Source organism: Cannabis sativa, chromosome 2, assembly GCF_029168945.1.
Source record: "Cannabis sativa cultivar Pink pepper isolate KNU-18-1 chromosome 2, ASM2916894v1, whole genome shotgun sequence".
Lineage (NCBI taxonomy): Eukaryota > Viridiplantae > Streptophyta > Magnoliopsida > Rosales > Cannabaceae > Cannabis > Cannabis sativa.
This window is the reverse complement of record NC_083602.1, coordinates 90,154,553-90,178,340: the sequence shown is the minus strand read 5'-3', so window position 1 is coordinate 90,178,340 and position 23,788 is coordinate 90,154,553. Positions and strand designations below refer to the sequence as shown.

Genomic DNA, 23,788 nt, shown 5'->3' with positions numbered 1-23,788 from the left:
TTTGAGTATGAATATGAACAATATTGAACATAGAATAGTAATAAATTACGTAATAAAAAGAACCAAGAACGCCAAGTGAGGAGAATTATGAAGTTATGTAATTACTGACATACTGCATTGATTTTCAATGAAGTTCTTCCATTAAAATATAAAATACAAGTAAAACTTCATTGTTTGCTAGAGAGAGAATATATTTAATGAGATTGATTAAATGGGGAATCTTTATTACTTGCCTACATTTGCAAATGTTTTTTTTTTTTTTTGATTCAAGCAGCGTTTATATATTACACAATATATAACTTGGGACTCGAACCCAGGACTTCCAACACACACGCACCCTCTTATAGCCACTTGAGCTAGCCTCAAGTGGTTTACATTTACAAATGTTATATATATAATAGTATGCATACCCACTCTAATTTAATTTTATAAGATCCACATAGGTTTAGCTAGCACTTTTTATATTAAAGAAAAAGTAAATCAAAAATATCAATGGTGAATCCATTACAAATTTAGATTATTGTGCTCAATAATATATAGACCAAAAAAGCCAATAAGAGCATCTCCAATTAGGGGTTTGTCTATTGAAGTGGTGTTGACACGTATGTAATATAGTCTAATTTTTTAGATTAATTTTATATAAAGTGTTGTTCAATATGAACCATGATTATATGTTATTTTCTTTCTTTATTTATTTATTTTTTTGGTTGAGAATTTAAAAAAAATATATATTAATTTAATGTGATGTGGAATTATAGTGGGTAACTTTTAGAGTTGTTAACTATTGAAGTATTTATTGAAGGAAAAAAATGTATCAAATCTTATATGGATGAAACATGAAATAAAAAGTAACATTTTAACATTTTAAGATTATTTGTGTACTTTTGTCAACTATAAATGTTATCTTCATTGAACGAACTTGTAAATGGAACAAGTGTATGCTTTTTTCACTTTGGTTTCTTATTCCAAATGTAGTACACTTGTCTATCTAATTTGTATCATTTTTTTTTTAACTCAATTTGTATCATGTATTTAACTCTCCATATATTATCTTTGGATCTTCCAAAACTTGAAAGCTTTTTTAAGTAATCATACTTCCCTTTATTTCTACATCACAAGCATTTTTTATCATCTACTTGGAGACCCCCTTTTTTTTTCCTTTCCCATTTCCATAAGTGAAAAGCTTTTCACAAGCTTATTTATTTTGTATCATATTTGATCCTTTCAACCAATATGTGTCAAAAAAAAAAAAATTAAAAAAATGTGTACTTCTTAAGACATATGATGTCCCCACTTTCACCAGCTACTACTACTACTAGTTATGATTAAGTTAGACCAAAGAAAATCACCTATATGCCTCAACATGATGAGTATATTTTTTAATGATAATAATTACAACAAAAAAAAAAATCATTTTTTAGAGTGAGATTGAAGTTTTCTTCATCACCAAACTCTAATTGAGTTTGAGGGTGGCAAACTTTTTTTTGCTTGATTTGGTAGATATCTCTCTCACATTGAAGATAGAAAACCCTTATCTCACCTTCCTTGCCTTGCCTCATAAGATTTATTTATTATAATAGATGTAATAAAATACAAATATAACAATCATATTATTAATATTACACATAAAATAAATCATATAACTACAAATATTATACTCTTTTACTCATATATGGACTAAAACACCCTTATATTGCTCCTTTTCACAAGGACATAAAAATAAACCGTTATAATTATATTTAATTATTAGTTAATTACCTAGATTAAACTCAATTCAAGTTAAAATGTTAGATTAAACCGTTATAATTATATTTAATTATATTTATATATATTTTGTGGAGGGGGTTGGGAATAGGTTATTCTTTCTTCTCCTAATTCCTCTCATTTTCTTTGTCTTGAGTTTTATTGTTGATTATTGACCCAAAAGAATTAGAATGTGACTTTGTAATTGATTGGAAAGGTGATTTTGCTTAGACTTCAAAAAACATGAGAAAAATAAAATAATGCTTCTATTACCATACCTTTTCTATTTTTTCCCCTCATGCACCTTTCTATATTTAATTAATAATTTACAAATATAACCTTATGTGTGTTTTAATTTGAACTTGTTTAGAAAAAGTGTAAATTTGTGTGGAGTTTTACTATAAAAATAAGAGGAGAAAAAACACACTAAAACAAAATACAATGAAATGTGTTTAAATCTATAAAAAAAAAATGGAAATTTTACACGATACACTTAAAAACATAATTCTTTTATATTTTACAGATTTTTTTACATTTTATTATTTTTTTTTATAAATTTTCACTTATTTTTTTTCTCAAAGAAAAATATTACTTTCACGTAACTTTCTCGTAACGATAACCTCAAAATAACATTATTCTAAAATAACAGTAAAAACACTCTGAACTATTGTAAAAATAAATCACGTTACTTTCCTGTAGCAGTAACGAATAATATTCTTTCAAAAACAATAAAAAAAAAACACTCCGTAATTTTATATAAAGAAAACTATAAATATATATAAAAAAAACAATAGATTCGTAAAAATGTAAAATTTTTATCATTTTTGTATATTTATGAAATAATCCAAAAAGAAAAAAATGACACAAGGGGTGTTTTGGTCATTTGAAACTAGAATCTCTAACGGTGATGTTATGGGCATTGTTTTTGCTTACGTTAGCCGTTTAGTCCATTGTAACTAATATTCTCTTTTATTAAATATATAAATGTAACGGCCGTTGGGTTTGGTGTTAGGCACCAACCACAACCTAAAACCTTCAAAAATAAAATGGCACACAATTCTCATACAAGCCAATAAACCCAAAAAATTAAAAATAAAACCTTAATTCTCTCTCAATTCCCAAACACCTCAATCACTAGAGAGAGTTCTTTCCTCCATCAACCACCGTTGCCGGAATCGGGCCGGTCAATTTTTCGGCGAGAGCCATTTTAAGATCTCCCTAGCTAGGTAGCTTCTACATTATTTATCACTAAGGTACTTATTGAATATGTATTAATTGTTACAAAAATGTTTGAATGAATTAATAACAATGTATTTGTTTGTTTGTATTTTTAATAATGAATTTGATTAATTTGTATAAAGATGGGAGAGATGAAAAGCTTTCAATTGGGTGTTATTGGAGCCCTATTCCTTTCTGTGGCTTCTTCTGTTTCTATTGTCATTTGCAACAAAGCTTTGATGAGCAATCTTGGCTTCCCATTTGGTAATACTAATATTATTATATCACATATGTATATAAATATCATTTTCGATCTCTATTTTACAAAAGTTACTTACTCAGAATTAATTCAATCTAAAGATGTTATGAGAAGACTGATTATTGTTCCGTAAAGGAAATGACAAAAATAGAGTTGGTTTGTGATTTGTAGCTACAACATTGACTAGTTGGCATCTGATGGTGACATATTGCACACTACATGCTGCTCAAAGATTCAAACTGTTTGAGAATAAGTCCATTGACATGAAAACTGTTATGCTTTTTGGTATTCTTAATGGTGTTTCTATTGGTCTTCTCAACTTGAGTTTGGGTTTCAACTCTATTGGCTTCTACCAGGTATATATAATAGATTTATGGAGAAAAACTATCTCTGCTTCATTAATTAGATATCATATATATACAACATTGTAAATAAAAGGGTAGCTGTTATACACTACCGTAAAAGCGAACCTAACTCCTAAACTTTAGGATATCTAACTTTGAATGACTAAATCAAATTTTGAATGATATGAGTACTTGACTAAATCAAAAATATACACGTGGCTATATTCTTTTAACATGCCCCCTCAAGATGGAGCTCGAGAGAAGAGTCCAATCTTGGATTTGAGTAAAAGAAAACGAGCACGAGGAAGTGGCTTGGTGAGAGCATCGGCAAGTTGATCTTGCGATGAGACATGAGCCACACGTAAGATGCCATGTTGAACTTGATCGCGAATGAAATGGAAGTCAATAGCAACATGTTTCATTCTGGAATGGAACACGGGATTAGAACAAAGCTGAGTGGCACCAACGTTGTCACAGTAAATAACAGGAGTGGAAAATAGTTGTACACCAAGATCACTAAGAAGATAAGAGATCCAATATATACACACACATTGCCTTTGAAATTTAATGTGTCATGAAAAAAATTTAATATTTTTTAAAATTAATAAAAAAATATATATTTTTATAAGAAAATAGTATTTTTATTTTAAATTTCTGAACTAGGTGGGCTCTATGCATAGAATTCACCTGCTTATACTAAGAATTGGGGATAGCTATACAATGAGCTATTTTTTTTAAAAAAAATTATATTTTTACGTTTAAAAATTTCTTTTTATATATATATATATATTTACGATGTTCTATAAATATAACAAGCTAAATAAAAGTAACAAAAAAATAACAGTCAAATAACATTTACATAACAAAAAATTAATATCAAAATACCATATTTTTTATAAATCAAATCATAATAATAATCGTAAAAATATTTAAAATTTCGCAAAAGCATATTTTTTATAATTTTTTTGTTATTTTTATGTATTTATGAAATAATACCATATATTATATACTCATTTCATACGTATAATGATAATTTGTTATTAATTATTAATTGGTAAATTCCTGCAGATGACCAAGCTTGCCATTATACCATTCACTGTGTTGTTAGAGACATTATTTCTCAATAAACAATTTAGGTAATAATTACATTAATTACTTTACTATAATTGTTTTAAATGATTTCATATATATTGATAATAATATTTATATGTATATAACTTAATTTGCAGCCAACAAATAAAGCTATCTCTGTTAGTTTTACTGTTTGGAGTTGGGATTGCCTCAGTGACAGACCTCCAACTCAATCTTGTTGGAACAATTATCTCTCTTCTTGCCATTGCAACAACCTGTGTTGGCCAAATTGTATCCTTCTTTCATTCATTCATACATATATATATATATATTTAAAATATGCACAAAATATTATAAGTGACATCTTAATATAGCATATCTTAGTTGTTTTTCCCAATAGAATTGGACAGTCTGATCTAGGTGGCATCACGTGAGTGATTAAAAAATTTGTAAAAAACTATTGTTTTTAGGTACTGATCACTTACGTAATATCACTTGATTCGGATACATATCTAATTTCATTAGAAAACATTTTTCAAATATTTATTATTATTTGTTAAGAATATAGATTCATGCAGGGTTGACTCTAAAATTAATTGGGTCTTAAATAACAATAAAAATAATTATGATGTTTTCAAAAATTATTTAAAAATATATTTATATTTTTGTTTTTGGGCCCTACATTGGCACCTAGCCTACTTTAATCTAGGAGGGACTCTATTCTAGATTCATGTGAGTAAATTATTAAAGTAATGTATGTTATTTAAACAGTATCTTCGAGTTAGATGGCACTACGTGAGTAGTTAAAAGATGTTACTCACCTGTTAAGCATCGCTCTAATCACTCAAATAGTACCACATGTCTCAAGTGACCCAATTTCTTTCAAACACAAATCATTTTTACTATTAATACTATCATGGATAATTGAAAAAGGGTAGAACTTAACTTGATGATTGATGGTGATGAAATTCAGCTTACAAACACAATTCAAAAGAGATTGAATGTATCATCAACACAATTGCTATACCAATCAGCACCATTCCAAGCAGCAATTCTATTTGTATCAGGGCCAGTGGTAGACCAATTTTTGACCAAAAAGAATGTGTTTGCTCACCAATACAGTCCCATTGTTTTGGCCTTTATAATCCTTTCTTGCATAATCTCAGTATCAGTGAATTTCAGTACTTTTTTGGTGATTGGAAAAACATCACCAGTGACATACCAAGTTTTGGGTCATCTCAAAACTTGCCTTGTTCTTGGCTTTGGCTACACATTGCTTCATGACCCTTTTACTCATAGAAACATTCTTGGAATTTTGGTTGCCATTTTTGGTATGGGATTGTACTCTTATTTTTGTACTCAAGAGAACAAAAAGAAACAATCTGGAGACACTATCTCTTTGCCCTCTCAGGTAATTAATTCATTATTTATTTATATATTTAGCTATACTAATAATAATAATAATATAGGAAAATTCTTTTATGTAGAGATATATATATAGTGTACATTTTATAAGTTTTTGTGATAATTTATTGTGTCAAAAATATGATACAAATAGTAAGTTGCATGCGCGTATACTAAATTAGTTTATTTTATACGTATGTGTAAATAAACTATTTGAATCTTAATTTAGCCATAATTAAGTTATCGATAGTATAAAATAGCAAAATACAACATACACTGCTTGTTATTAGATATTTTTTAAATGTTTAATATTTTATAAGTGGTTATAATTTTTCATGTTTATTAAATTAAATTTATTTTATATTAAATTACACTAGTATGCCAAAATTTTCAGAGAAAATTACACATTTTATGGCTTTTAATAATATAGTTTTTTTTTTCCTTTATAAAAATTTGTTTTATAAGAAAAATTTAAAAGAAAATTAAAAAATATATATGAAAAAAATAGTTAAGGGTAACCAATTACTTCATTAAGGTAACTAATTACTTTACACTATTCTTTCCATATTTTTTAACATTTAAAAAAATATCATCAAATAATTAATTTCTTGAAAAAAAAATCATATTTTTATAAACTTGAATATAGTATTGGGTATTGTTTGTGGCTTTTCTCAATAATTCACTTTGAAATGAAAGTTACCTAAGTCTTAATTATAAATATTGAATTTTTATTTATTTTAATTTTTCAGATCAAAGATAAAGATGGGAGTCCACTACTATTGGGAGGGATTAAGAACATGGTTCACCAAGAAAAAGATAGTCATGAAGTCAAGAAATCTGCAAAGGACTCTCTTGTTTGATTATATATAAATAGCTAGGCTTTGGGATTAAAGGATCTTTTTTTTCTTATTTTCTTTCTTCCAATTTGTATCACTCTCTTCTATTTTCTTCAATTTGAAGATATGATAAATTGAGTGTAAATGAATTTTGATTCTTTAAAATAAAATATAATCTTATACCTCCATTTTTCTCTTTGCAAATACAACTATGGGATTCATCTATTTTCAATATGGACATATATATTCAATATATGCATGGATAATTAATTACCAACTTTATAAATGTTACTTAAAAATCAATTTCTTAACTTGGAACCTTTTTTCCCTTTCCCTTTTGGCCATATATACATGCTATAATATGCCCCTCTCAAATTTTTATATTTTTAAAAAAATTATATTGAATTTTTTTATATTTTCTCTTAATTTTTTAAAAATTATGTTTTGGCCCCTTAATATTTTTCTTTTGCATTTGGGCCCCCTTAGTTTGAGATCATGCCTCCGTCCTTACTTGTATTGTAAAAAGTGTGCAAAAATACAGGTCGTATTGTATTAGACCATAAAAAGTATGGGTGTGTGATGTGTCAACAATAATTTTATAAGATAAGTCTATTATTTTTATGTTGTGCTCGAATTTGTATCATCATTTACTTAAGTCGTCCCAGTTTTTCTTAAATAAGCTAACATATTTTCTTATACGAATTATAGGCTTGAATTGTGCTTCATATTTTTTATATTTTTATTACAATTAATGAGCTAACTACTAAATTAAATGTGTTTTCTTTTTTTAATATTAAGTATTTTTATATAACTTTTTAACAATAATTACAATTAGTCATATAAAAAGTAATTATAATTATTAGAACTTAAATATTTACAATCAATTTTATGGAAATATAATTAAATTATTATTGTTATTATTATAAAATTATCATAAATTTTAGAGTCATTGTGCTTTCAGACTAGTCTATTCGTACTACGTGTAAGGATGTTCATCCAATTCAATCCGCACTATTTTTCTCATAGTGCATCCTATTGACCTCAAATTTGGTCAACCAACAACAAAATCGTATTTATGATGGATATCACCACGTGTACAGAATAAGAACAAGTAAAAAAAAAACACAGTATTTTTATAAAGGTTCGACCCCTTTAGTTAGCGGGTAATGACCTACTCGTCTTTTAGCTGTATTGATATTAGAGATAATACTACTCAGATCACAAGTGTTGTGAATTCTGGAGTGGCACTCTTAAGATTACAATAGTGAGAATCAAAAGGTAAATCTCAAGTAGGTGAGATGAGGGAGACTTAGTCTCTTCTACACTACTAATGGCGTGTAGAAGAGATGATGAGCTAAGTTTGAGTATTTGAACTTAGCACTAAGAGCTTCAGAGCGTAGAGACATTAGGTTTAGTTTAGTGCTCTTTATATACGAGATCTTACAAGAGATGATATGTTAATATCCCTTAAAATGAGGAGATATCACATATTTGTTACACATTAAAATTATATGTAAATAACATGTTAATTAATCCCCAAGAATAGGTAAATAACTTAAGTTTATCTCCTAGTTTTGTGGGTTATTAAAGCCCTACTCGTAATTAGAAGTGTTGTCCAGGCTGAAAGCTGCAGAGGCACAAAAAGTGTCTGCCAGGAGAGAGGTTGGTCGACCCTCCCTTTGTTGGAGGCTAGCCAGCCTATGCTGGCAATAGGGCAGACAAAGGTGGTCTTGCTAAACCCCCTTGGTTGGCCAGTTTATTGTCTATTTGTTCTGCTTAAGTATTTGGACTCTCCGTCAACTTGTATGTTGTGCATGGTGACTTGGCCTTCTTGTTGACAAGTTGTATTCCACGTGGCATCAATCTTGCTTATGTAGACATGCCACATTATGTGGGCAAAAATTAGGATAACACATTCGATCCACACTAAGTGTGGTTTTATATTTTAAATCCAATCCGCACAATAACTCAAATCTAATCTAATCCAATATGCAAAAATATGGATTTGATCAATTATTTTAAATTTGCTACTTTTTATTATTGAATTATTTAATAGTTATTGAAAAATATTTTTCTCACATAACTAACAACAAAAATAAATAAATTATTGTTATTTTATGTCTCTAATAATAAAATAAAATAAATAAATAACAAATTTAAAAGAAAAAAATTAAATTGTATGTAAATAGAAATGTTTAATTTTGTTATGTAAGAATTAAATATACATTTGATCTATTAAGTTTTGAAATATATAAGTATCATAAGTATTAGATTTTTAAATTATTACTTTTTATATTAAAATATTAATTGTATATATAATTTTTTTAAAAAAGATATATATATATAAATATGTGTGAATTAAATTTGATCAGTTACTTCTATATGTCGATCCAATCTAATCTGCAAGATTGGATAGAGTATTTTATGAACACACCTACAATTATGCGTCGTATTTTTAGACTTGTCATGTTGTGTTGTGTTTAAGCTTTATATTTTTTTAATATTGTTATTAAGCACATTAAAATGCCCAATACTATATTGATATGATACGTTGTGAGTAGTTAGCAATTTTCTATATTATTTATTAAATTAAAAAGTATAGCAAGTGATATAAAATTACACAATAGCAATTTACCGCCTCTTGTGATGCTTAGGTGCCCCTTAGCATTTCTCGTATTTCTTTTTTGTATTACGTCATTGTAACGTCCCCGCTTTAAGCCTCCATTGGGTTCTTACACCCACGGAATGAATGGTTCTGTTGACCGAGGTTTTCGGCAACTAATAAAATACGAATATAATAGTGAGCTATAAGAAAGCGAGATGAAGACTTTTTACGTGGTTGGGGCGTTAATGAGCCTTAGTCCACGAGCCACTGATATTTATGGATGTCTTTAATACAGATCTTACACTTGGGAGAATATTTCTCTCTTTAATACAAAGAATGTTCTTGGTGAGTTTTTTCTCTGTTTGCTCTTAAGCAGCCAAGATTCTCCGACCCCATTAAATGAGCTTTGAGGGGGTATTTATAGTGTTTTAGAGGGGCAATCCCTAGAATTGTACTTACACATGTGTCTGTAAGTATCCATAAAGTTGGGCATTTCCGATGAATATACCATGGGTGATGCATGGTCAAATCCCTAGGTGCTGTAGGGTTTTTATGGAGAATGTCCTTTTTGTCTTATGATTGACGTGACTCTTCGCAGAGTAGCCGTCGCTAGACTTAAATGATCATTACTGTAGCGCTGCTGTTTGGGGGATGTGCCGTCAGACTTTATTGCGTGTACAGTCCCAACACGCTTCCTCCCATGCAGCATTAAATGCGACTTGATGTCTCGGGAGAGACCTGACACATCCCGGAGTGCCTTTGAGCTATGCTCGCTTCCGGGAGTACCTTGTACTCCGGATGCATCTTCCGGGACCCATTTGATTAACGCTTCCTGGTGTCATACAAGGACTTAGCAGTTCTCTCTCAAGTAATTTGATCCACGTGTCCCTTCCTGACTGGTCCACGTATATTGGGCGATTTTAGGAGCAACATTTACCCCCCAAGCCTTGTTTACTTAGTAAAAATAAACCAAGGCTTGTCCAAGTACCTCCAGTTGACTCCTCGTTTCCCCAGCTCGAGTCTCGAGCGCGTGGGGGACACATTAAATGAGGTTATTTAATGCGATACTACGTTGTTCGTAGGAATGTTTCCAGCCGCCTCCTCGGTCTTACGATACGACGTGGGGCGCGTGAAGGTGTGCCTAATAATGGCATTAAATGCAGTGATTCACTTTTGCAGAGGTCGATTCGTTTTACGCCCCCTGATTGATGCGGCGCATTGATGGTGTCAGACGGATACTCAAACGTTTGCACCGCCTTAATGGCGGATTGATCTGGCCCGTTGATCTATTGGGAATTCGAATCGCGTGCTTCCCTAACCGTACGATTGGTAGGTGAAGGCGCCTGTTCCTCATGCATTTTTGCCTATAAAAGCCACCACCTTTCCTTCATTTTGGTTACTTTCCATTCCTTACCATTTTTGCTTGAATTTCTCAGAGAGAAAATTTCCTCAAAGTAGCACAAACCGCCTTAACACTTGAACATTTTCTGTAATCTTCCAGTGTTCGATTTCACCAGTGCTTCTCAACTCTTGCTCAATCATACCCAGTACCCCCAGTTCAACAATCAACTGTAAGTTCTTCGAATCTTTAGACTCTAGCATGCTTACATTTATTTTGTTTGTTTTCTGGGTTCGTACTCAGAGATTTCTGGAGTGTGAGTGTTTGAGCTCTTTGAGTTCTGCTCTTACGTTTCACTGTATTAGTTGTAGTCGTACAGTTTTGTTTGAAGAAGGCCGTGTATCCTTCGTTTAGCATTTGCTTTAGGGCATAGGAAGACCTTTTTCTTTTCCTTTTTGCAAAACCGCTTTTACTGTGATTTTACTGCACCCGATACTTGTTCAGGGATTCTCTTTCGAGTTTCCCAGGTGACACGTGTCCGGAGGGGGCCTCTTTCCAGCGGTTAGGGGACCCCCACTCCCTTTTTTTTCTGGTTTAGGGTTTGATATGGGGCCTAACTGCTGGGTTTTTTCTTTTCGTTTTTTTTTTTCAGAGCATATCATGTCCGCTTCTGGCTCAAAGTCCTCGAAGAAGAAGGGGAAGAGTATCGCCACCCTGGAGGAGGTTTCTCTGGGACCTGTTGCCCAGGAAGGGTACAAGTCCCGCGCCACTGGCTGGGAGGCGGCCGAGCTTCGATCGACCCTGACCTGCCCTCACCAGCTGGAGAACATCATTAACGTGGCTGGAATCAAACCCTCTACCTCAGGGACCTTCCACCGGCCTCCTCGTGACTCGGAGACACCCAACCTCAACTATGATGGCTTCGGGGCTTGGAGTCAGACCCATCTGATGGCCGGCGTAATGCTCCCGCTCCAGGACTATTTTGTTGATTTTCTTGTTTTTGTCGGCCTTGCGCCATACCAACTTATTCCTCAAGCATACCGCCTGCTCTCAGGCTTATTTATTTTTTATGCCGCACGCGGCTGGGGGTCTCCCAGCCCGGCGGAGATTTTATATTTTTACGAACTTGTATCCGTCCCCAAGAAAGGGGACAAACTTAAGGACGGTTTTTATGGGTTCCGGATCCACCCTGCTAACGAAGGGGTGGTTCCGTATAATAGGCAGACTCATGTTAAGGAGTATCGCCACCGATTTTTCTTCTCCTCCGGTTTTAGGGCCGTGGACCACCCGGAGCTGCTCACGGAGTGGGTGCGGATCCCACCTTACCAGCGGACGCTCACCACTCAGGCGTTCCTTCGAAGGGCCCAAGCCTTCGCCTCTTACGACCATGCCGATCTTGACGTCGGGGGCTTGGTCACCACGGAGAATTGCAGGAAGGCCAAACTTATCCTTTCTCACCAATCCGTGGATGACTCCAACCTTTCCAAGGTTATCTGCCCTAACGTGAGGGCGCCAGTCGCGGAGAAGGCCTTCCGGGATGAGCTTATTGCTACGGCAGAGAAGAAGTATCAAGATTATCTCTACCGGAAGGCCCAGGAGAAGGCGTATTCCAGTGCCCAGGCTGCCTCTGGGAGAGGGCTCCGTGTGGGGAGCCCGGTGGTGCGAAGGAGCCAAGCTATCGGCGGGAAGTCCGAAGCTAAATTTTTTGATAAGATACTTCAAGAAGAGATTGGAGGTCCTTCCGCCGGGGGACCCCTTCGTCTTGAAGGTTCTTCCGAGAACCAGACTTCCCGGCCCCAGCCTTCAATCCCCGAACCAAACTCGGGCGCTCCCGGTGCTAGCACTTCTGGTGCTGGTGGTAAGTCTCCTTTGACAATTCAATATGTCCCTTCTGTTGATGAATATACCAGTCGTAGGCCCATAGGGTTCGACGAGCGTCTCCGTAGGTTTAAAATGCCGTCGACCCGGTGGGGGGATCATTTGAAGGAGTTTTATTTTACAAACTTAGGAGATTACCTAGGTCGGTCCCGGATGGGCCCCGGCCCTCCGGAACCTATTCCCTTAGGTCCGTCGGCTTACATAGCATCCAGCTGGTTTCGGCCCTCGGACAGTTATCTTGGAGATGATGCTGCCAGCATTAAAGTTCAGACTTTGCTAGCCGAACTAGGGAGTCCGGGTAGGAGTAGTTTATTTACTGCGCCTTTTGTAAGTAGTTTCTCACGGACTTCTAACACTTGCTTGCTTTATTGGAACAGGTACCTCCATGGATGCCATCCTGGAACGGCTGGCTGGGGTCCATACTCCGGTGGCTCCTCCGGCTTTCACCCCCTCTCCCCCGGCCCCTTCCTTGAAGGTTTCTTCCGGCGCTCCTCCCGAAACCATCGACTTGGTGGACGACGAGGAGGTGCTTCCGGGAGAAGGCCAGGGGAAAGGATGGGACTTCTCGGAGGAAGCCGCCGAGGGTGCTGGAGACCCTCAAGCTCTCCCAGTGGTAGCAGAGGAGGACGAGGAGGAGTCAGAAGTGGCTCTGATCCGCAAGCGCAAGGGCAAGATGATTGCCCAAGACGAGCCGAAGAGGCCTCGGAGGGCCGACACTCCCGCTCATGGCCTAGACGGCGGGGCGTCTCCAATGGAGGAAAATCCTGCTCCTCCTCGCATTGAGCTTACCCCGATTCCGGGGGATGAGGCGAGGCAGGAACTTCGCATAGCCAAGCACAACTACGCTATGGACGAGTACTCCCGGGGATATGCCGATGTGGAGGCCCTTAGGAGGATCCTGCGGGCGGAGGTTGAGGCGAGCATTAACCATCCGGAATATCATGATCCGTGGAACCTCAACCTGGATCCTTTGGCAGACTGGTTCCGTCCCCTCCTTGGGCCCACTCTGGCTCCTTTTGCTGCGGAAATGACCGGTGAGTTCGCCTCTCAGCTTACACGCTGTGCGCCCAAGCGGTTTGCCACTTGTGCCTCTCTGAACTCTATCTTCCAAGTCCAGACCTCGCCCATTCCCTCACAAAGGGTAAGTACTTTGCAATTTCTTACGTTTCCTTTTTGGTGTTTGCATTTTGTTTTCTTCCTTTGAGGAATTTTCCCTTACATCCCATTATGGCTCAGCTTGCAGCTGAGGCTGGTCGCCTCTCCAAGAACATCATAAGCCATGGCTTCGCTCTGTCCGATTTTGGGGACATGAACGACGTCGAAGGTCCTTCAAGACCTTACCGCGGAGAGGCCGATCTACCAGAGGCCGCCGAGCGCCGGAGGCTGCGCCAAGGCTAAGGAAGAGAGGGCCAAGGCCAGGGAGGAGGAGGCTATCCGGAGGGAGGCTCAGGCGGAGGACATGATCCAGGCCGAGGCCCAGCGGAGAGGCAGGATGGAGGCCCATCATCAGGAGGAGCTGAGGGCTCAAACTGAGGCTGCCGAGAAGGCCAGGCGGGACCTTCGGGAGGCCAGGGAGGCTTTGGACGAAATGGCCGCCAAGGTGAAGTCTCTAGAGGAGACTCACCAGTCGGATATTGAATCCAAGGCCGCTCCGTCTGCGGAGTTGAAGGAGCTTCGGACTACAAAGATCGGCCCATTAGGAAGGCCAAGAGGGCCGAGCTCCTTTCTCCCGTCTCCTGCGCCCGGTGCCCGAAGCGCTTTGATGATGGTGTCTACATGGCTTGGGCCACCAACGATCAGAGCATCAAGCTTTCTTTCTATCCCAAACCCGAGGACATGATTGCCAAATTTCGGGAGAAGAAGAAGAGACTTGATGCCGAGCTTCGAGGCACCGGATCGGACCTCGTCTTCGCCACGGCTGACTGAGCTGCCCTATTATTGACCCAGATTATACCCGTTCTTTTCATAACTCTTTTTTTTCTTTGTACATATTTGCTGCTGCCTTAGAACAGTTTACTTACAGGCGGCAGCCTTTATTTAAAGGGGAGACAATTTAAGGCCTGTCCCCGGGCCATTTATATGTGTATGACCTAACCTTCGGGTTAGGATATTTTATTATATAAATATATTTTTTTTATATATATATGTGCGATCTTTTTTCCACACTTCATATATTTCAACCTGTCCTTTGGCTCAGGATTTCATACTTACGCCTTTTATTCTTTGCGCATGTTTATGACCTGCCCTTTGGGTCAGGATATTTTACTTAGCTTGACCTGCCCTTCGGGTCAGGATGTTTTACTTAGCTTGACCTGCCCTTTGGGTCAGGATATTTTACTTAGCTTAACCTGCCCTTTGGGTCAGGATGTTTTACTTAGCTTGACCTGCCCTTTGGGTCAGGATATTTTACTTAGCTTAACCTGCCCTTTCGGGGTCGGGATGTTTTACTTAGCTTGACCTCGCCCTTTGGGTCAGATATTTTACTTAGCTTGTTTTTGTTTGTCCGTGCGTATACCCTAGTACCCCCCTCGAGTGGCATAGAAACTTTGTTTTTAAGGCACTCGGTTTATTTAATATGTAGGAGGCATACATTTGGACGGTACAAACCCTTTAAACAAAAGCTAAGTTTAATTCGCTACTGGTAGTATTTTCTGAGGTGATCGGCATTCCAGGCTCTTGGGACAGTAGTTCCGTCCATTCTTTTCAGTTTGTAAGTGCCAGAGCCGATTTCGTCCTCGATTTCATATGGTCCTTCCCAATTTGGTCCAAGTACCCCCACTCCGGGTTCTTGGGTGGCTGGGAAGACCCTTCTTAGGACCATGTCACCGATAGCGAATTTTCTGTTTTTAACCTTGGAGTTAAAATACTTGGTCACCTTCTTTTGATAAGCGGCCATCCGTATTTGGGACTCATCCCGGAGTTCTTCGACTTGATCCAGAGCTTCTTGGAGCAGGGCCTGATTGGTGGCCGGATCATAAGTCGTTCTCCTGTGGGATGGGAATAATGTTTCCACCGGGACCATTGCTTCACAACCGTATGCCATTGAGAACGGCGAGTGACCGGTTGTGGTTCTGGGGGTCGTCCGGTAGGCCCACAATACCCTTGGCAATTCTTCAGGCCAGTTATTTTTACAAGCCAGCAGCTTCTTTTTCAAGGTGACCTTTAGGATTTTATTGACTGCCTCCGCCTGGCCGTTTGTTTGAGGCCGGGCTACCGCGGAGAAGCTTTTCACTACTCCGTGTCGGTTGCAGAAGTCAGTAAATTCCTCGCAATCAAATTGCTTTCCATTGTCTGAGACTATTTTGTGAGGTAAGCCGTATCGACACACTATGTTTTTGACAACAAAGTCCAACGCCTTCTTAGCGGTTATTGTCTTCATAGGCTCAGCCTCTGTCCATTTGGTGAAGTAGTCTACTGCTACTATTGCATACTTTACTCCTCCTCTTCCCGTAGGTAGAGACCCGATGAGATCTATGCCCCAGACCGCGAAGGGCCAGGGGCTTGTCATCAGCGTGATCTCATTTGGAGGAGCTCTCGGTATGTTCGCGTACCTTTGGCACGAGTCACACTTTTGGACATAGTCTATACAATCTTTTTTCATTGTTGGCCAGAAGTATCCCTGCCTCAATATTTTCTTTGAGAGGCTGGGTCCTCCCGTATGATCTCCACAGAACCCTTCGTGGACCTCCAGCATGATTTGTCTAGCATGATCTCATTTGGAGGAGCTCTCGGTATGTTCGCGTACCTTTGGCACGAGTCACACTTTTGGACATAGTCTATACAATCTTTTTTCATTGTTGGCCAGAAGTATCCCTGCCTCAATATTTTCTTTGAGAGGCTGGGTCCTCCCGTATGATCTCCACAGAACCCTTCGTGGACCTCCAGCATGATTTGTCTAGCTTCAGGGTCCAAAAACTTGTTGTGAAAATTATATTGCTTTATAATTGCGCAAGTGTACACAATCACAAACAAGTAATACAATGATAAGTAATCAAAGTTCGTCTCCACAGGGACTTTTTACTAAATAATGTTAAATCAACTAAAATTAATTCCAAGAATTTCAAATAAAAATAAAATAAAGTAACACATTAATTCATGAGAAAATTTTGTAGCCTTGATTCTAAATTTGAGAACTAATTTTTTAAACTAAATAAACTAAAAATAAGGAACTAAAAGTGATTAAAATGGTGGTAATTTCAGATTTAGAAAATAGACTTGGGTGATTAATTTCCACTTGTATGTCCCAGTTGATACAGCAATGACCCAGCAATGACTCAGCAATCCTGGCAGAGTTAACAAATTTCAACAAAAACCAGCAAGCTTTTTCCAAAACTTGCAACTAACCATTCATAACCTCACAATGCATTCCTACATCAGTTTAGATCACAAATAGCCCAATAAAGCATCAAATCCTTAGTTATACATGGTAGCAAAATATTCCTATTTCACTACTAATTAATACCTAAAAGTAAAGGTAAAAATCATGCATCAATTAGAAGGGTTCAACTAGGTCTTACTTTTCCAAGTAAGATCTAGCTTGCTAAATGTTAAAGATGGCCAAAAATTAACATTCATTCAACATTTCATCACAACTAATTGAACTAAGCCAAGATTACTTCATCATTGCAAAATCAAAACACTAGTCCATACAAGGGTTTATAACCACCCAAATCTCAAACAAGTTTAGTTCATAGCTGAAATTTGAAACTCAAAACCAGAAAGTATGTTGTTCATGAAGTTAAAGAAAAGCTTAAAGTGAAGAACATGATACAAAACGAAGTGGAGAGCAAGAGAGATGAGTGTTGAGCTCAAATCCTTCTTTGAATGTTGCCTTCTTCTCCTTCTTCTCAATCTTCTTCTTCTTTGTACTCTTCTTCCTTCTTAGTACTTAGAAACTTTCTTTTTCTCTGCTGTATATTTCGTCCTGGTTCAAAAGTGCAGCCACCTCTTTTTAATTCATCCCCCCTTTTCCTTTTTGCTCCCCAATTAGGGTACCAAAGTTTACCCTAATTGGAAATCCCAATCATCACCCACTTGTCCTTCATTTTCCACATGTTTGTTGAGTCACTAGCCAAATTCCGCCACCTCAGCTCGTTTTTCTTTTCATTAAAGCCAGCTGGACATTCTGCCAAAATAAACTTACTGGGCTGACAGATTGCTACGCGATGAATGCTACAGCAATGCCAGTCAGCAATAATCATTTTCCTGCTCCTTTTTCCCTTTGTCCCAAAAATTTTCAGATACCTATTCTTGTATTTTTTCTGCTTAAAACACATAAAAACAATAACATAAGTCTATTTAACACTTACTAACACACACACTTTCATTTATTACAAAGACACAACAAACTAGACACAATTACACAATATAAACATTAATTGATCCACAATTCACATTAAATTCAAGCTTAAAGATATGATAATAACTCTAAATCTTAGAGTTATCAACACCCCAAACTTAGAATCTTGCTCGTCCTCGAGCAATGACAACAAAAAATAAACAAAGTAAAACACAACAACACATTTTACACAAAGATTCACACACAAGACAAGTGAGAGATTTCATAGAAAATCAAGTTGGCCTAGCGAACATTGACGCTCTCAGAAAAAATGGAATTGAATGGAAAATGAAATTGCTTGCCATAACTTTATATGCTGCCCCTTTAACGTTTTTTTGTCATTGGATAACATTAATATTTCCCAAAAGTCACCTAATTAACAATTTATACAAGTATATCCCACCTCAACTTTGCACTCCTCTCCAACTACCTTAAACTTTTTTTTTCTTTTATTCATTTCAGCTCCATAAGTTGGATTAGTGCACTCCTCTCCACTAATGTAGTCTAAACTTATCCCCTTGATCAATAGGACTTTATTAGGCTTGTAATGTTAGGCTTGGGTTAGGGTATGGTAAAGGATGTATTTAAGCTAGCTCAACACCTAACCACTTCACTTATCAAAAACCGAGCCTCTTCCTAATGATTGTTTTCTTGACTCACTTCCCTAATTCAATACTCACAAGTATATTAAAATTCACTTCTCTTGCTATGTTTATTCTCTTTTTTTTTTTTTAAAAAAAAAAAAACTAAAATGGGTGGAACACCCCAAACTTAGTTGCAAGTATATAAATATATGTATTTTTTTTCTTTTTTTTTTTTTTCTTTGCTGATTTGTTTTTTTTTTTTTTTTTGTTTTTTTTTTTTATATGTTAGAAAAGAATTTAGTACTATAATATACTTATATATATAGCAAGAGAAATTTAATTAAAAATGCATACTAATATACCTTGTGAGCTAATTCCCCCACCCCAAACTTACAACCCAACATTGTCCCCAATGTGGCTAAAAGTATAATCTTGAATTAGCTCGCCACAAATTACACTCACCGCACTCACCCCAAACTTAATGTGAAACTTGGCTCTTGACAAGTGAGCAATTAAGTTAGGACATATGTGGAAATGCAAATTAGGATTGACGGGATATGTATGATAGGGTTGCACAACAAGAATAGGCTAAACGGCTCAAACTTGGGTGACTAGGGAAAAATTCATTTTATAGGGAAGGTTAGAAAGGCTCAAACGTCCAAGGATGGTCTAAATCATCTCTAAGGGACAAGTCTAGCTAGGATTTCGCCTCAAGGAGATGCACTAACCAATTCTAGATGCTAAAAGTACATGTGAAATAATCGTATGAGAAATGCAAAGCATGGTGGAAAAATGCAAGTATAAACTAGTTAGGAGAGACTAAGGGAAACATCCATAATATCCAACAATGCAACATGATAAGGCAACAAATAAAAGTAGGCAGCAACAAGAATGGAATGGGCGGAAAATATCATCATCGAGCAGAACACTAGGCCACCGAAAAACCGAAAAAACTCTCAATGCCAAATAAACAAACGCATAAACAACATAGAATAAAAGTTCCAAACACAAAAGACAACATACAACGAGCACAATACAATCTAAACACAAACAACACAAAACAGAAAAATATAAAATAGCTTAGGTATGAGAAAAACTCCCTCTACTCGGAGTCCTCGTGGGGCTCCTCGGTGTTCGAAGCTGATGGACCTCCCCACGGGTCTAGAACATGCTGAGGGAAGTCCGGGAACTTGGGATCAAAACGGGGCGTAGTCCTCTTGAATGCACGCTCCATGACGACGTCACGCTTCTGCTCATAATCCCACATCGCGTGCAATCGATCACACATTTGTTGTTGCACTTGCTCAAAGCGATCAAAGCGATCGACGGGAGGCTCCGTGGTTGAAGACGCCGCTGGGGTAGGCGTTGTTTTCGGGGCTCGAGGTGGACCAAAATTTATAGGCCCCCGAGGATTCAGAGCGCCTTCTTCCTTCCACATGGGTACACCCGCCTTGCGGCAAAGAGCAGTGATGGTAGCAGGGAGAAATAACTTCCCCTTCCCCCTGTGTGCACAATCAGCAATCTCTTGGGCAAGGACAGCCCCGACGTCAACATCCCAGCCCATTCTAATGCAATAGAGCATCCAGGCGCGGTCTCTGCTGACGGTCGAATCATGTGAAGTAGGGCAGAGAGCAGTTTGCACGAATGTATACCAACATTTCAACTCGTGCTCCAAATCAGTGCGCCGAAATCGAAGATTGCCATAACTATCCAAACTCCATTCAGATCCTGGCTTAGCGAGCGTCGGCATCATGTCACCCACAGTTTCGTCGCTCACCTGCCCTTTTTGCGCAGAGTATTGGCACTCGACAGAGCTTAACCCAAACAGGTCATTGATTGCTGCAGCTGAAAATGAGACTGGGACTTCACGCACCACCACTACAGTGGGCCATTCTTGGGATAGGAAGTTAGCATAAAATTCCTTGACAACTTCCATGACCGCTTGCTCTCTTTGTTGGACAAAAAGTCCCCAATCTCGCTGATGAATCGTTGCACTGACCCATTCGGGCAACTCATCAATGTCCTCAATATCGGCTACTAATCCACGCTCCATATAAAATTCCCGATTGTCCACCTTCTCATGATACTTTGTCTCAAATTACGGCAATGAAACTTAGGAATTTCATGCAGTGACTTCTTTTTATTCTTGTTGGCGGTCTTCTTAACCTTGGGCATTTTCTTTTCTTTGCACTTGCACACTACCCCAACACAATGACTTTCTTCTTTGTTGCCTTACTCACTGCTGCCCCTTTACACAACAAGAACTCGTACAAAGTACCTCACTGTCTCCAACCCACGAAAAGTCAAAGCCCTCACACCAAATTCACTCTATTTTTTTTTTTTTTTTTTTTTTTTTGTTTTTACTCACTGCTGCCCTTTTTTTTTTTTTAGCCAACACCACTACGCTGTTCAATTTGCAATATTTCCAACAATCAAACCTTAGCACCCAATCTGTCCAACACTACAACAAAGTTCACACTTGCACTATGTCTAACACGGTAGGGAACAGTAACGAATTCAAAACCACACTGAAAAACAACAATTCCAAATGACAACCCCAAGTTCACAATCAATATTGTTCTCAGATTTACCAATCTTTCTCAGCCCAATGTGCAAAAATCCCACCAAATTCCAATTCAAATCGTCCAAACCAACATTATCACACTACTGCTACCACATTTAAATCATAGTGACAAACTCAAACACCATTGACTATAACACTAGCAGTTCAACCACAGCCACTAATTAAGCACTTTAATCCAAAATAAATTTCAATTGAAATCACCAAATCAGAACTTAGCTTGGATTGGCTGAAAAATTTGGCTTGACAGAGTTGAGTCTGCTGGGTTGTTGCACTTGGTGGTTCTGATATGAGGTGACTGCGCCTGGTTGTGAGCGGTGTCTTCAAAGGTTGGTTCACGGTGAAGTAGCTGAAGGGACGGCTGGGTCGTGGTTCTGAGAGGAGTGAATGGAGGTGGAGTCGCAGTTTCTGGGTGCTTTGACTTCAGGTGGATCCGTTGAGTGCTTGAACAAAGATGAACTTGAAAGTAGCAATTGGAGCTGGTTCGTGCAAGTTGCTGAATCCGTGGATGTGTAGGGACCGTGATGCTCGGAGGTGTGTTCTGGTGAAGTCGTGGGTGGCTACTGGGTGATTATCGATGATGGTGCTGGTTCAGGTGGTCACGGTGGAGGTTACGGGCTTGGAGCTGGGATGCGATTTGGTGGTGTGATGGTGTGGTTCGAAGGAGATGGCGTGGTTGGTGATTTGGTGGATGGTGCTGGTTCAGGTGGTTCGAAGGTGATGGTGTGGAAACTCAGGTTCAATGGAGCGGGTTGAGTGGCGGCGTGGTTCGAAGGTGGAGTGAAGTGTGAAGTTTTGTCGAGCTGCTGGTCAAATGGAGGAAACGGCTGAGTTTGAATTGGAAATGAAATTGATGATGATGAAGAGTGTGGTAGGGCTAGGAAAGTATTGGGCTGGTCAAACGAGCTGGGGCCCAGTTGACCAAGGAAATAGGCCCAAACTGAGTTAAATAAGGTGAAATGGGGTCCTTGAATCAACTAAAAATGACTTGGGCTCACTCAGTTCAACACTAAAGTACAATTCCAAATAATTGGTCTAAACAAAAATAGACCTATCCAATGATTGAATCATGAACAACAAGACAATCCCATGTTTTTTTTTTCTGACAGCCCATTCACTTTATTTTTGCAAACCCCAGTTCTTTTGATCTGCCTAAAACCCAAAACACTTCTTGCTAAGCTATTGCTATAGCAACCGAGCAGCAACCTGACACCCCAAACTTAGTATTTTTGCCCAATGCAAAATGTCTTCATTCCATAGCCTATTTCACTTGACTCTCTGCACAAAGGAAAGAAAATTATCAATTTCACCATGAATTTTATTTATAGCTAATTATAATATATATATAGATATAATTTTTTTTTTGTTTTTTTTTTTCTTTTTTTTTCTTTCTTTTATATATATTTTTTTTTGTTTTTTTTTTCTTTTTTTTTTTTTCAAGGGGTGCCTTTCACCGAATTTTTTTTTTTTTTTTTTTTCTTTTCTTTTCATTCTTTTTCAAATTTTTTTTGTTTTTTTTTTTTTTTGGGCACCCCAATTTACAATGATCAAGCATCTTTCAAAGAAATTGAGGTCTTCTCTCGGTTGACCTCGCCTCTCCAATAGTGTTTCAGCCGCTGCCCGTTCACTTTAAATTCCCTCCCGGATTGTTGATCTTTCACTGTAATCGCACCAAAAGGAGTCACTTCTTGCACAGTAAACGGGCCAGACCAACGGGACTTTAATTTTCCCGGAAAGAGTTTGAGTCTTGAATTAAAAAGTAACACTTCTTGTCCTTTTGCAAAAACTCTTTCCTTGATTCTCTCATCATGCCATCTCTTTGTCTTCTCCTTGTACAATTTAGCATTCTCATAGGAAAACAAACGCAATTCATCCAACTCGTTCAGCTGTAACTTTCTTGCTTCTCCAAATTTTGAAATATCCATATTGAGATGTTTTAGTGCCCAAAACGCCTTGTGTTCTAACTCCACGGGAAGATGGCATGCTTTCCCATAAACTAGGCGATATGGAGACATGCCTAGAGGAGTTTTATATGCTGTCCTATACGCCCAAAGTGCATCATCAAGGCGTTGGGACCAATCTTTTCTGTTGGGATTTACAACCTTCTCCAATATGCCTTTAATTTCCCGATTAGATATTTCAGCTTGCCCGTTGGTCTGTGGGTGGTATGCAGTAGCAATTTTGTGTTTTACACTATATTTTGCCAAGAGGGCAGCCAACACTTTGTTCACAAAGTGTGTTCCCTCATCACTTATCAAGGCTCTAGGAGTCCCAAACCTTGTAAAAACATGTTTATGAAGGAACTTCATAACCACTCGAGCATCATTCTTGGGACTAGCAATTGCCTCCACCCACTTTGACACATAATCCACCGCCACTAGAATGTAGAGATTCCCAAAGGATTGTGGGAAAGGTCCCATGAAGTCGATACCCCACACGTCAAACAACTCCACCTCCAAGATACAATTAAGAGGCATTTCATTCCTGGCGGAGATATTTCCAACTCTCTGGCAGCGATCACATTGTTGAACAAAAGCATGAGCATCTTTAAAAATCGAAGGCCAATAATACCCAGATTGAAAAACCTT

At 37.6% G+C, this 23,788-nt stretch overlaps 1 protein-coding gene across 1 annotated transcript; it reads left to right on the top strand.

Moving 5' to 3' along the window:
- Window positions 1-2,756: 2,756 nt before the first annotated feature.
- LOC115721392 (UDP-xylose transporter 1) lies at window positions 2,757-7,063 on the top strand. The gene is made up of 7 exons (XM_030650678.2): window positions 2,757-2,996; window positions 3,105-3,225; window positions 3,392-3,576; window positions 4,633-4,700; window positions 4,794-4,926; window positions 5,609-6,046; window positions 6,789-7,063. Exons 2-7 carry the CDS (start codon window positions 3,105-3,107, stop codon window positions 6,897-6,899), a joined length of 1,056 nt encoding a protein of 351 aa, XP_030506538.2. The 5' UTR covers window positions 2,757-2,996; the 3' UTR covers window positions 6,900-7,063.
- The last annotated feature ends 16,725 nt before the right edge of the window (window positions 7,064-23,788 follow it).